Source organism: Montipora foliosa, chromosome 4 (genome assembly GCF_036669935.1).
Source record: "Montipora foliosa isolate CH-2021 chromosome 4, ASM3666993v2, whole genome shotgun sequence".
NCBI classification, from domain to species: Eukaryota; Metazoa; Cnidaria; class Anthozoa; order Scleractinia; family Acroporidae; genus Montipora; species Montipora foliosa.
This window is the reverse complement of record NC_090872.1, coordinates 11,228,201-11,243,189: the sequence shown is the minus strand read 5'-3', so window position 1 is coordinate 11,243,189 and position 14,989 is coordinate 11,228,201. Positions and strand designations below refer to the sequence as shown.

The window sequence follows — 14,989 nt, the reverse complement described above, 5'->3', positions numbered from 1 at the left end:
ACCTTATTCCAAAATGGCCTCCATTTTAGTATTCTTTTGTTTCCATGCAAATTAGCCCTTATGGTCTCGTTCAAGGTAAAATATTCTTTTGAATTTTACGTTTGAAAGCGAGGCCATAAGGGCCAATATGCATGGAAACAAAAGAATGCTAAAATGGCGGCCATTTTGGAATAAGGTGTATACCGTCGTCATTTTAGTACGAGGTTTTGCAAAAATGTCGTCGTGTCAAAACAATTCACCAACACGGTAGTAATTTTGGGATTTTGCGATCAGGAAAAGGCTCAGTTACCAACAATAAGAATAATTGAGCAACCTATGCTGCTAACAAAGAGTAACATTAATCGTCTGGGTTATGAATTTTCTAAGTATTTTCGCTAAAAAAGGGCAGTCAAATCTCGTACTCGTTCTCGTCCTCGTCCTCGTCCGAGAATCTGAGTACCTCATATACCATGAATTGAATATTCTTATGATGCCTCTTTCATAATGGTGACCAAATGAAATATTCTTCTGTTTTAATGCTACCCGTAATAAGCCTTTCTAACCTCGCTACGACCAGCAAATTTCAAAAGAATCTTTGTTTCAAAGTGAGGGCAGTGGGTCTAATTAACATAAATACATAAGTATGGTAAAGGGGGTCGCCATTTATGATTGTTATATTTCTGAGTTTTTTCTCCCAGCAGCGCGCGCTCTGATTGGTTACTTCGAGGTCACATGGCATCTAACAATAAAGTTGTTTCCCGCCAAAAGTCTGCCGAGGGAAACATTGAGGTTCGAGGGAAACAAAATGAACTGTTTCCCTCGGGACCAGTCATTAAGTGTTTAATATTGACCACAGGTGCTGATCAATGAGTACTTCATGTACATGTACAGTACCATAATCCTTCCTGTTATAAACAACGATGTGTGGAGACTTTCGATGAGGACACTTCGGTTTGCCCAGAAGGACACCTCTCCTTTCCTTTCCTTTCTTTTGGTCTTGGTGCAACAAGCTGTTATCATTAACTCGCTTTTTGGATATCATTTGTGGACTTGCAAGATCTCCTTTTTTATTCAAATTACAGCCCTGGTAGGAAAACCCGTAGAAGTGACTTCTGATGGCGTTTTTATCTCAACGACAACCGAATGTTAAATAATGTTATTATTATACGTAATTCTCGTTAAATTTCTGTCAGCTGGCATACAGTTTATTTGCCGGAAGAAAAACATACCCAGGATTTGTAAACTAGATTTTTTTATTAGATAGGTCTACTATTTTCGTATTCCTTGCAGGAACAAGCAAAGTTAGCTGAATTACAAGGAAAGGATCCCGCAGCATTTCCAGCTTTGCCAGTAAGTTATGTTCAAAGAAAGGTCACGCATGTTTTTCTTTTGCGTTGTGTTATTTGGTGTGGTCACTGTAATACAATTTGACAAAAGAATCGCTATCTTTTGTGTTTTCTTTATGTTGCGACTGGTATACCACCGTGGCCGCAATGATCATTAACAAATCGAAAGTGGTTCAGCGTTGTCTGTACTCGTATCGACATCGATATTGGTCATCACAGTGGTCAAAATGTTGTGGACTCACGAGGCGTAGCCGAGTGAGTCTACAACAAATTTTGACCACTGTGATGACGAATATCGTTGTCGATAAGAGTACAGACAACAATGAACCACTTTCGATTTGTTTTTTACCACAATATTCAACGCCAAAGAAAGTTTTTATTTCAGAGCGTGACCAAAATCATAACTCAAAGAAAGAGCAAAGCGTTGTCTATAACTTTCTCGCAATATGATTGGTTTATTTCCCAAAATGAGCGTTCGTGATTCGCTATTACATTGCGTGACAAATTGACGCAAGCATGACGCGAGCAGCGTTGTCTAGACTCTTATCGACAACGGCAAATTAGCAAATCAGATTGCGAGATTACAAGCAATTGTGGTAAAAAACCCTCTACTCGTTCCATTTCCAATGACACCAAACTATGTTCTCTCGTCGCTGAACATCAATTGCCTTATGCTAAAGCTGCTCCGTCCGTTTGTAAACGGCTATTCCTCTCTACCTGGGCTTTGGCCAAATTGAATTCTGCGTAAAAAGAAGTCTCTGTTACGAGTCTAGGAAGGCCCATCAGGCCGGCGCTTATCTCCGGTTTCCAATTCTGCGTGCAACTATACTAAACAGCAAGGCCAGCTGTAGTGTGGTCGCTGTAATACAGTTCGACAAAAAACTTGCTATCGTTTGTGTGTGTTTTAAAAATAAAAAGTTGTGGCAGGTTTCGTTTTTCATTGATGAATGATGGGGAAAGTTTCTTAAACTTTGGTGCTGTGTTAGTGGACTGTGAAACGCCAAAACTATTCCCACTGACGAACTGCTAACGCTTGAAGCGTCAGCGATTGGCAGGAATAATCGGTTAATCATGAAAACTAGATCATTGGATAATGCAATTCTAGAGTTTTGATTGGCTTAGCCATCATATCACGTCAGCTATTATACCATGCTCTACAAATATCAGTAAGTTTACTGATATTGCTGAAGGAAAAAAAGGAAGATTTATCCATAATTTGTGCGCGTTTTTAACAAAACAATTATTCCACTCGCGCTTGTTGGATATGAGATGATTATAGCCAACTCGACACTACGTGCCTCGTTGGCTTTCTGTCATCTCATATCCAACGCGCGCTCGTGGAATAACTAGGGAGCTTAAGCACTTAGATGCGGACGGCAACAGGAAGTGAGTTCTTTTCCCTTTTAACTTGCTTTCACACAACCACATTTACATTGCTATGTATGTTTTCTCCATTAGAGATGATTAATACAAATATCTGGGAGATACCACTGTCCTGGCACACGAAATTACAATGTATCTCTACCGGTTGCCGTCCACGTCTCAAAAACGCGCGTGCTTAAGCTCCCTAGTGTTAATTATAAGGCGGCATTTTCTGCCCATTTATTGATTTAAAGATCCCGTGAACCCGCAATCTTTCTCGAGGTGGACCATTCCTCATCCAACTAAGTCGGTTGGTGCAAATGTGATATCACGTGGCGACCACTGAAAGGAAAAAGAAAACTAAAGTTAGCCCTTTGCCAGCTTCCAAATTCCCCGCTTTGGTCAATTTGCTTCTATCAGCTAACTTGATACCACTTTCGCAGTTAGCCAATGGATCGTTCTCACGTCACTTGACGTCACGACGGCCATCTTGGTTGGTGCAGCGTATCAATCCTAAAGTGCACCTCAACTTAAATATCTTTCTTTCCTAAGATAAATCTCTTCATCCAAAGGAAACATTTGTTACCATTGTTACCCAGAATTTCGCTTTTTCCGTGCCGTTCAGGCCTCGTAAACTTGGCAGAACTAGCAGTAGCTAGTTTTGGACCCACCACCGTGATGTGAGAGGCATCAGTCCATTCTCAATTTTACGTCCCGAACTGCTTTGCAGTCCTGTCTTCAAAGAAATTCTGCATTGCAAAGCAGTTTGCGAAGTAAAATCGAGAATAGACCCGGCCATGTCTCTCGCATCATGCTCGTGGGTCCAAATTACTGCTAGTTTTGATAACCTTGCGCGTCTTGAGGTAAAAATGGTCAAACGTCACTGTTTGCTTTTGGTGGGGAGATTAATACTGTAGGTGAAAAATATTTGAGTTTAGGTGCACTTTAAAGTGCCCCTGTGATCAAAAAAACCACTTCCTTTTTTCCTTCGGATTTTGAAAGTGTGTTTGCTTAACACCTGACTGGCAAAATTTTGAGCTTTGATTTTTATCCAAAGGCCGTTTACTTTGAGTGTAAGTTTTGGATTTCACGGTCCGCCATTACTCACGTTCAAAACTGACCGATTGGACCTCAGACGGTTGGATTCAGGGAAAAGTGACGTCAGAGGCTCACTAGCTTAAAATTTCAGAGTGTGAACGCAGCTTATTATACTATGCAAAGCGTAAGTTTAAAAGTCTGAAAGCCCAAAACCCCCGTGCTGCATATTAATTCTGCGGCGTACACACGTATTGCATTCTTAAACTAGTGAGCCTTTGACGTCATTTTCTCCTCGATCCAGCTCTCTCAAGAACATAATGTTAGTAATGGCGGACCATTAAATAGGAAATTTACAGTTAAAATAAAGAGGTGTCTTTTGAAACCAAGGCTTAAAACGTGGGTCACGTAGTGTTTTGTTAACATAGTTTTGAAATCCAAAGAAAAATATGAATTGATCTTTTGGTCACAGGGGCACTTTAAGGGAATTGAATTAAATCAGTGTGCGCGCCTTGTCACGTGAGTGCACTCACTCACTCACTCACTCACTCACTCACTCACTCACTCACCCACCCACCCACCCACCCACTCACTCACTCACTCATTGTTCTCCAATTCGGATACGACCACAATTACAATTAAGAATAAGCTTTTTGATGCCCTTGTCAAACCTATACTACTATATGGATGCGAAATATGGGGACCGGAGCTATTATCATATAAGACCCATTTTGACAAAAGCACTATCGAACAAGTCCATATCAAGTTCTGTAAGCAAACACTAAATACCCCATAGTACACAGAGAACATTGCCTGTAGGGCAGAACTTGGACGGTACCCTTTAAGTATAGACATGAAAGCTTCAATATTTAGTTACTCGCTTAGACTACAGCATAAAACAGTCAACCCTCTATTAAAGGAAGCCTTTCATCACGCAAAAAATCACAGCCAATTTTTTGATGTATTAAATAATGACGAAACTATACGAATGCACTTTACAGGCAATACATCAAGCCAACTACACGTTAAGAATGCTCGTTCCTCCATAAAGAAACAGCTTAAAAAGGACTACATTCGAAATTGGCTGAAGGCTCGCAACAACACTTCCGAAGGCTCTAGAGAGAAATTTACACACAAAGAAGTCAAATTCGACTACCAATTGGAAGACTATCTCAAAACTATCAGAAACCCAGCACATAGAATAAGTATGACAAAATTGCGTCTGGGGGTTCATAGCTTGCGAATACAGACTGGGAAATACGAAAATAGAGGTGCACCAATCCCAGTAGATGGAAGAACGTGTCTAGTCTGCAATAGAGGCTATATAGAAGACGAGCGGCACTTCTTGATGTATTGCCCAGGGTACGATAACATTAGAAATGAGCTCCATTCTCTCCTTTCAACACACGATGTTGTTTTCAAAAGCCTAAATGATGAGGATAAAATACGGTATTTACTTACCCTAGAAAACGAAAGCATTTCAAAGATAGTAGGTAAATACACATATTTAATGTTTCAGAAGAGAAAAGACTTCCTAAATGCAAAATAATTAAAATAATAATTTTATACCAACACTTGTATTACAAGTAATTGTATGATCTTTTTAGTTAATTAGTTATTCTAGTAGATATCATCACCTTTATTGTAACGAGACCGATACCTCCCTTTGGAGAGTAAGGCGCAATAAAGATTTACTGTTTACTGTTTTACTCACTCACTCACTCACCTTTTCCTCTGCAATTTGTTCAGACTCAACAGGTGGATGAGAAGCCTCAACCGTCCGCCAAACCGTCTCAGGATCAAGCCTCAGCTGAGTTTTGGAGCCGATTGACGCCAGGGACGCCAGGTCCCGTAACCCCTAAGGAGCAATTCGCAGCAAGTGCAGCAACAGACAACAAACAACCACCTGTTCCCTCTACGACGATTAATCACCAATCCACCTCTGCCAAGGTTGATGAGAAGGAATTGGAAACTAGGAGGGAGAAATTGCCAACAAGAGACCACAAAGAACCAGTTTCTAAGAATGTCGAAGGTTTAAACAACGAAAGTGGAGTTGCAAAGAAGTGCGAACTTGACACCGTAGAAACAAGCAACAGCACTGCAACTTCGGAAAAGAAAATAGAGCCTAATGAGGTACGCAAATCGGCATTTCCCTCAGAAAAGAATCCAGTCAAAGACAGCAAGGACCTCTCAAAGGAAGCTACGCTCAATGTAACGAAGCAACCAGGAACTGCGTCTGCTACTGAATTGAACGCCTCCAATGTTGAGCAGGTTAAACTAGTGGATTCTCCCGCGAGGAGAACTGCTTGGTCTAAAGAAACGCCAGAAAGAGGTGAACCAAAACCTCGAGAGAATGAGGTCAAAGAGCTTGAAGCGAACGACAAGAAGACGGCAGAGCCACCATCGTCGATGAAGCAGGGAGTGAGAGGTGTCATACGAATGAGAAACCTGAGCAGCAACAAAACGCTTCAGGCTACGGAGGCGTCGGCGTCGGCGTCGGCGTCGGCGGCGGCGGCGGAACCGGGCGACACAAACAAGGATGACGCGAGATTATCGAAAAAGCCGGACGACTCTCCAAGCTTAAAACCAGCCCTTGTTGGAGCAGAGAGTCCGCCCTCCTCTAACCCGGAGAAAAAGACTGTCACATTTGCAGAACCTCTCAATGAAAGCGGAGAAGTTAAATTGCTGTTCAACACGGGAAAGGATGTGGTAGCCGGTAACGATGGGAAGAAAGACATCCTTGCTCCTTCCACATTAGGTTAGTATGGTAATTCAATACAATGCAAGCGTGGTGAGGTTTGAGGTAATTTCGCCTTAGCTTTGTTTCTTAGCCGTGGAGGCACAGTGCAATAGCGGTCAGCGCTTCGGTCGCTGGTTCGTGGCCTACCTCAGTCACCTTGTTGTTTCCTTAAATAAGAAACGTTGCTCCACACTATTCCTCCATCTCTCTCTTTCTCGACCCAGATGAGTACCAGCTACATACTGCAACGAACTAACATTCCTTCCAGTCCCTTCATGCTACTTGAATCAGAGTTAACTCCAACCGTCTGAGCCCTAAAAAACAAGAACGGAGAATTATTGCAGTGGAAACCTTTTTGGAGTGATAGCCACTTTAATCAAAGCATAAACTTCAGTGCCCTGCTTTGGACAGGAGGTGCAATTGTGACTGAGAATAAGGGAAATCAGATTGTGGCTTCATTCACTATTAAAAACCAAGCTCAAAATTTCGGACAAAGAGCCCGTTTCTCGAAAGTTCCCTTTTTATCAGTTTTCAACATGAAAATCATTTAACTCTTAGCTGTTTTGAAAATATTCCGATTGAAACACTAGCTTTTTAGAAACCAGCTGTCAGGCCCAAAAAGTAATCGGGACTTACGAGAAACGGGCCCAAGGTTATTATTTCCCAACGGCGAGTAAGTTGCCGCTCGAATTTGTATGTGTCCTTTTGCAGTTTCAGTTGAGTTGAAGCCAGCGCCTACATCAGAAGTTTCACAAGAGAACCCCTCAGTTTCTATATTGGCTGTGAGTATGGTGTTTTTTTTTCTCTGTGACAGCGAGTAAAGCTAGGCCTACAATTGTTTCTCTTCTCTTTGCGATACTCAATGGCTGGAAATTTTGGGAATGAGCCTTTGACGTCCCTTTTCCCTGGATCCAACCCTCTAAGGTCCAATCGGTCAGTTTCGAACGTGAGTAATGGCGGACCGTGAAATCCAAAACTTACACTCAAAGTAAACGGCCTTTGGATAAAAGTCAAAGCTCAAAATTTTGCCAGTTAGGTGCTAAGCAAACACACTTTCAAAATCCGAAGAAAAAAAGACAGAGATTTTTTTTTATCACAGGGCCACTTTAAAGTTATTCTTTATTAGGACTGCATGTTCCTTTAAAGACGCATTCTACAAGGAGACCAAGATAGTGTGGGAAAGCATCTTTAACATCATCTGTTCCTTTGTTTTTACAGTCCAACCAAGACGCATCTGAAGACGAAACTACCATAGCTAAAAACCCAATCCCGAGTAATAACACCACCACCACTACAGGGCACGACACCGAACCTAACCACTCCCCATCCCTTGAGGAATCAAATCAAAGCATTGAGGCACCCCAGCCTGGACCCTCTAGCTCTCACACAGTTTCCCAGCACCAGGTACCTTATCAGGCGTTGCCATACGTTCACATGATGTACTTCCAGCCGCCTAACATGACCGGTCAGCCGCGCATGCCTGCGGGAATGTCCGTGGAAAGTGATGGCTCAGATCTCCCAGACGGTAAAGTTCAACTGATTTCTTATTTCTGTTGATGGCGCTACACTCAATTTTGAAACTTAGCAAGACTGACGTGCGTGTTGTGCTTTAGTAGGTAACAGAGACTGGGTTTTTTTGTTCTTAAATGAAAATATATGCGCCAAAAAAGACTGTTATTCATAAGAAAGTCAAGTACGATCGTCCGGGTGAGTATAGTCCTGAGAAGGACTGTATTTTGTTTTCACGAAAACATTATCATCCAAAACAGTCCTTTTCAGGACTACACTTTCCGGATGATCCTACTATTTGGTATTAAAATGGCTTCTGGATTCAGACCATGTAGGAAAAAAAGAATAACTGTGCTATTTGTTTTTAAAGCAGCAAGTGCATTCTTTGTTGTAAACATTGAATGGAAAAAGCCACCGTTCGTCAAAGTTTTTCTTCAGATGCCAAATTTTGCTTAATTTTTGGTCGCATCATGTATCATCAATTGTTTCGACCGGTGGATTAAACCGTGAGTGAACAGGGTTGTGCCATTAGCGAGAGCCCACTTCGCCTTACACTTTCACTTAGCCTGTGGCCTGGCTTAGATCGTTAAACCCGGCGTAATTTGTGGGTTGAGTTGCTCCGATAGGTTTTTGTCCTTCTGACAACAAAGCATCAGTAGATCTGCCTCAATTCTATTTGATTTGATTTGATTTTACAGACTATTCGATAAGTAGAGGACTTGTCCCTTCTCCGAACATGTATTCAAAATGAGTTGTGTAAGAAAAAGGGGAACAATCAACTTCACCAAGAAATTCGACCCCCACTTTCCGTGTTGCTTTTTCATTGAACTTTTGACAAGGTTTATCGTCTTTACACTAAGAATTCTACTTTTGAAAATGGAATGGCACTTTCCCCTCAGTTGTTTAAGAGGGTCATCTAATGTTTGCACGTTTGGAGATAAACCCATGACTGTATTTGTAAACAAAAGCTTTCTTCCTATTTCCGACTTGCAAGGCGTCTTTTGAAAGGAAAGTTATTCTTCCGCGGATGACATCATTTTAGAAATATTTGCCATGGAAACGTTTCCCGCCTTTTATCTGCAACGCCCGCTTGCATACCATGCCAGGTGCGCCGTGACGTTAAAATCTGCTACCATCCGTAAAACAATGGTTTGCATCTTATTTCTTTTCAGATCCAAATACTCTTCGTTATTTCTTTAATCTTGGTCTCCAGGTAGGTAACTCACCTGACTTCACGTCTTTTGCAATTCATCGATAATTGTTTTAATTTGACGAAACATAATGTGATAGGGGTGGGGTGGTGGTCACACTAGTTGATTACGTAATAGGAAATTTTCACGATGGCGTCATTTGACTACAGCTACCACAATTCAGTTTGTTTTCCTTTTCATATTTTAATTTTGTATTCCCAGTGGGGTAAAAATAACAATAGCTCTAATTAACAGGAGAAAAGCGAAACCTGAAGGATTCTGGTACTTGTAGTCAAATGGCGTCATCAAGCAAATGTCCTATTTACTGCTACACGCCAGAATGGTGTCGAAATGTGGTTTTAACTCTTCATCTTTTTACTGCATTTTTATTTGGTATAGGAATCTCACCTTACCGGCATAGGTCCATTATTTTCAAATCGATTAACCAAGAAACCTGGGGTTTCCTAAAATCCCATGGAAAACGTTTTGGGTCCAAAAAGGGATTCGTGAAACTAAAATCGGCTTATTCTTAAAAAACTAATCCTTCAACATAGTTTTTAAGACATGAGAAGTGCTAAAAAACTCCGTGACTTGAAACGTTTTCCTTTTTAAGAAAGAGAGTATATCGCCTAAAATGCCCGAACAGTTTCCGGACCTTGTCTTTCTCGAAACTAGAAAATTTTGCTTGATCTACCAGATGGTCTTTAAGAACTGTTCCTTTAAGCATTCTAATTTTCTCAAGGGATATTTAGTATCATTAGAGCTTTTCACCCAATAATTCAGAAGTTTTTAATGGCGAAGATATCGTTGACGTCACCTACTGTCATTAATGTGCCAACCAGAGCCTCGTTGGCTGTCGAAACAAAGGGTCTTTTGTTTCTGTGGTTAGCACATCTGAATAACAAAAGCAATGTTTGTAAACAGATATCTATTTCGCTGAGCATGATCAATAGAACCAAAAGGCCTTAAATCAGAAACTTGAAAAAGTTCAACAAGTTCTTTGAACTTTTGATTCCAATTTGTTTGTAACATGTTTTCAATTTGCAAAGTCGTTTGCTAATGGCAGAAAGTGTAAACAACAACGTTGCAAAGATTTCCCAAAATGATCGTCGAAATAAACCTTATTAGTATTTACTCACTCAGTGATCTTGGTGTTTCAAGCAAATCTGTTTGGTTCGCTATCTCGGAGTAATTGAGCATTATTCACTCCGTAGGGAGTGAATAATGCTTGATCCAAACAAAACAAAATGGCCGGCGTAAACTCGCCAGCATTTATGAATCGGAAATATTGAGAATACAAAATGATGCTGCTACAGAAGACAAAGAAGGCCACAAAATTTGGCCTGAAAGTTTTCAAAGGTAAGAGAAGAGTTCATACTTTTGCCAACCAGTGTTTGACTTCGTTTTTCCAGATAATTATTGCTGAAAATTAAGCAATCTTTACGCCAACAATTTGTTTCACTCGGAGTAATTCTCTCTTGTAGGGCTGGTCGCCCACCAAAACGAATTTCTTACTGAAATCAAGCAATTAAAAAAATGTTCAAGAAAGTTCCACATGGTTGCAAGGAAACAAGACGGGTCATTTGACAACAAACTAACGCTCACCTCAATTAGAGCCACCATTTCATGTGGATCCTTTACCAACTGCACTTTCAATTTCCATTTCAAATGAACCTCAAAAACTTTGATCGAACGGTGAAAATGTTTTAACAAGCACACTTTCGATTGCTGATTTAAATGGTGCTAAATGACCATTTTGCTGTTTGTGACGAGGATTTTAACGAAGGTTATTTAGATTTGCCATTTTTGAAACTTCTGTAAACACTTTCGCGCATCCTTTGTGCCGCTTGTACGTTTTCCACGCATGAAAACGCATGAAAACGCTTTGCAACAACAACGGGAAATAGTCAAATTTGAGGTTAATTTCCTCCCCTAAATTAAGCGCCGCTCATAACGTTTTCATCCCTGGGGGACCTTATACCTTTGTCATATTAAAAAGCATGGAATAGTCGTGAAGTGATTACAACAATCAGAATTTATGTTTTGAGATGACGTTCTCGTTGCCGTTCCTGTCGTCGTTGCTAAAGCTCCTGTTATTTAAACACCCTGTTGTTTAGGGCCATCTCGGTTATTTCCGCTTCTTCATAAACAATATTGTTTTGGGTTGGGAAGGGGGAGAGCGTATTGTTGGGCATTTGTTGTAATTATTGTCCACAAGCACAAAACTTGAGAAGAGTCTCAACGGTTTTTGTCCGGGGGCCGGTTGCTGGAAGGCTGGTTAGCGCTAACCGTTGGTTAAGAGGTATCAGAACCTATAGGTTTCCATGGTATTTAACGTCGGTTAGCGCTAACCATGCTTCGAACAACGCGGGCCAGGGGCCCGTTTCTCGAAAGTCCCGAAACTTTACGGGCCATTTTCGGGTATGACAATTTCCTTTGTATCTCAAGAACGAAGAGGATTTAAGTCGTCAAACTTCAGTCATTTTGCTTTTTGCTACCTTGAAAACGTGTTAAAAGATCAGCTTTCCAAATCAAGCGGATAGCAGTTTCACAAATGGCTTTTCGGGCCCGAAAAGTTTTCGAGACTTTCGAGAAACGGGCCCCAGGACTGTAACTTCATTTGATCCAGGGTTCTGTTGGGATTCTTTGGTCATTCTGAATTGTTCCCAAGGACCATCGCCACAATTGTTTCCTGCCCCGCAGTAATCTGAAATTAGATTTCAAATTGAAGTCAGTTCTGTCAATAATGTAGGTTTTGTGTTGTTTTCAGCATCACCTGTTTATGAGCCAGCACTGGGCGAGTCAACAGATGATGTATTATCCACCCGTTTTCCCCATGCCTTCCGCGGACCACCTGCCACCCCATGCTGCTGTATCAATGGGTCAGCAGCTATCCCCTGCAGTTCCACAAATGATGTATCAGCCGCAACAAATGCAGGTACGTTGTGCCCGTCATCGGGTGTGTTCGCGTGCGTGTGGCTGCGCGTGTGTAACACGTGACAAGCCGATCATAAAGGGCCACTGACGTTTGGGCGAGTATTGGAGAAAGGGCGTGGTCTATATGTCGGGTGTCTTGTATGATTAATCAGGAGGCATTAACCTTAAGCCACGAGCAATTTGTGTCGCTACAATTAGATGCCTTGTCCAATGTTTTTTTCTTTCTTGGACGGATTTGAATTACTTTCATGTTAGGGTCGTAAATATACCAAATCGGCTAACTCAATGTTGTACCCAATTCAAACCCTTTGGGAATAAAACGTTTTGTTCCAGGTATTTCTGTATCATTTAAAATGTGAATGCTACATTTTAATGCAAATACAACGTGGGAAGAATCTAACCCCGCGAGATTTGAATTAGGTGCAACATTGGGTTAGTCGATTTGCTCTGTCAAAGAAGAGATGGATCCAGTAATGGTGTCTGATGTCTGATCACAATGCATGGATGCTTATGATAGCTATCCCCCTCTATAGTCACAGTTCATTCAGCACAGAAATGTAACTCCGTCGGCTCGAACTGGCTTGCAAATTCAAGGAAACGATTACACCCCTCGTCAGTCGTCAAGCACTGTTATCACTGTTTCTAATGTTAGATTTTTATGAATCCTCAGGCATATCACCCAGCTCAAGGCCCGCCAGTTGTGCAGGAGAACACCAGTTTTTCTGATCGCAACTCCATGGACAGGAACAGTCCTGGACAGACCCAAGCTCAGCAGCAGCAGCAGCAGCAGCAACATCACCAGGGAATGTCTGTGCATCAGCCCCAGCTCTACCTGAATCAGCATCAACAAGCATGGCGTCCCCAGCGATCATCGACTGGGTACCAGAATAAGCAACATGTTGGCGGCTACAACTCACAAGTGCAAAACCAGCCAACTCCTCGCGGCGCCATGCAACAAGGTGCCGGGGGCAACAATGTCCGATTCCGATCAAAGAAATATCAAAAACACCGAGGTGACCAGCACTACAATGCACAGTCGCAGCACGCTCAAATTCAGGGCTCTCTGATACATGGTGCGCACGCGTATTCTAACGCGTCTCAGACCGCTGGATCGCACATGCCTGGAAGCGATCATACCGTAGGCAAGGGCGGTGCAGACTATTACTTTGGAAGCCAACAGTTTGCAAACTTTCACGGCAGTTTATCGTCCAGCATGTCCGCTGGCGGCGGCGCCCCGCATTCGGCCGGCGCTAGCTTGCGGGCGCAATATAAGTAAAAATTAATGGAATGACTCGACGATGATTATTGTATGTGGACTAGGCATTCTTGAAAGGAAAATTATCAAACAAGTGGAGCACTGAATAATGAGTCGTGCTATACTCAGTTGAATCCAAGAGCGTGTAATAAAGGGGTGCACAAAAACATTTTTTTCTTTTTCAGTCACAATTGGTGGCAATTGACTATTTTGTTTTCATTTTAGAAAAATTATATATTCCTTATGCAGTACAGCAATTCTGATCTTTTTGGCTTGGTTGTTTTCCTAATATTGGATGCGATTTCCAAAAAAAAAAAAAAAAAAAAAGGCAAAAAATCTCTTTCCGGGCAGAGGAGGCAATACTCGTGAGCTTATTATATATATTATATAAATATATTTGAAATGAGCTCTGCTTTTCGTCGCCTGAATCTTGCGCTCAAATTATCGTTTTGTGCTCGGACTGGTTTTTTTGTGTTGCAAAATTACAAAAATACACTAAACGTACTTGAAAACCTAAAAAGCTTGTGGGAAAAATATGGACTGTTTCCAGGACTAGTAACTCAGGGAAAACCGTGGAAACACTTTGTTTGCAAATTGAACGGACTGCAGCCTACGTCTTTATAGTTCACTTTTCAGCTCGTTTCGATGTCCAAGAGGTATGAATAAGCAGTTTCTTTACGTCTGCTGTATATTACGATGCCGTAAGAAACAGCTCGGCTCTTGAATTCCTTGAGTGTCGGCTGGCATTTGTGTCATGCTGAAACACTCACAATAGTCGTTGCTGGCGTGAAACACTCGCGAGAGCTGCGCGCGCATATCAACAGCTTAGGTTAGTTCGAGGTATTTATGAGATGTTTAGTTGCTGCCTTTGGAGGTGATATCGCCCTTTCGTGCAACCGAAGTCAAGTATTGTCTTCTAGCCAGTGGAGATACCCATTGCTGGACAGTAAGCGAGAGACGCTTTTGAAGCAATGCGTTGCCGGGCTTCACTGCCTCAGTAATGTACTTTGTGTTGTTGTTTTGTCGCTATGTGATGAAGATGTCGTGGTGATAACTGTTCCTAGGACTAAATTAAATTTGAAGTGATGTGACGTGTGCCTTCATTGCCGTCCGTTTTTTTCCTCTCGCAGTCTCCGTTTGGGTCTTCTTAAAAAAGGTACCCGGGACCCTCGATAAATGCAAATAGTTTGCTAAAATTAAATCGTGTCGAATTTTCTTGAAGTTTCGACTTTGTTTTGCAATTTTTGCGATATCGCCGCGGTAGATCGCACTGACATCCAAGCCGAAATTGTAGCTGCAGCTGGCGCAATAGGTCTCCGGGAAACAGGGTCATCACTTCTTTCCATCCCTCAAACTGACATTTTCCTTTTTATTCAATTTATACGACGTACAGTCTACTTTAGACTTCAAATCTACTTCAACGAAACAAAGATTTTAAACAAGCTGAGAAGATTCACAATAGGCGAGGCAAAGAGTTGAACCCGGATCGATGGCTTCACCTTGCAGTTTCCGATATCCACTAGATTAACGAGACAACCTTCCGGAAAATCGAATTTTTTAGAGTATTAAATTAGTAGTACCCAGCAAAACAATTGAAAGTTAACCGTCTTCAACGGGGTTTTTAGACCTAAATACT

General features: G+C 41.7%; 1 protein-coding gene across 1 annotated transcript in view; it reads left to right on the top strand.

The window, feature by feature from the left end:
- The window catches only part of LOC137999822 (uncharacterized), a 34,474-nt gene extending 20,026 nt beyond the window's left edge, over positions 1-14,448 (top strand). The window contains exons 17-23 of the mRNA XM_068845756.1: positions 1,270-1,329; positions 5,472-6,480; positions 7,174-7,244; positions 7,681-7,987; positions 9,144-9,184; positions 11,932-12,099; positions 12,769-14,448. Of these exons, the coding sequence (XP_068701857.1) occupies positions 1,270-1,329; positions 5,472-6,480; positions 7,174-7,244; positions 7,681-7,987; positions 9,144-9,184; positions 11,932-12,099; positions 12,769-13,374 (2,262 nt within the window). The 3' untranslated portion in view covers positions 13,375-14,448. The remainder of the gene's footprint in view (positions 1-1,269; positions 1,330-5,471; positions 6,481-7,173; positions 7,245-7,680; positions 7,988-9,143; positions 9,185-11,931; positions 12,100-12,768) is intronic.
- Positions 14,449-14,989: the final 541 nt, after the last annotated feature.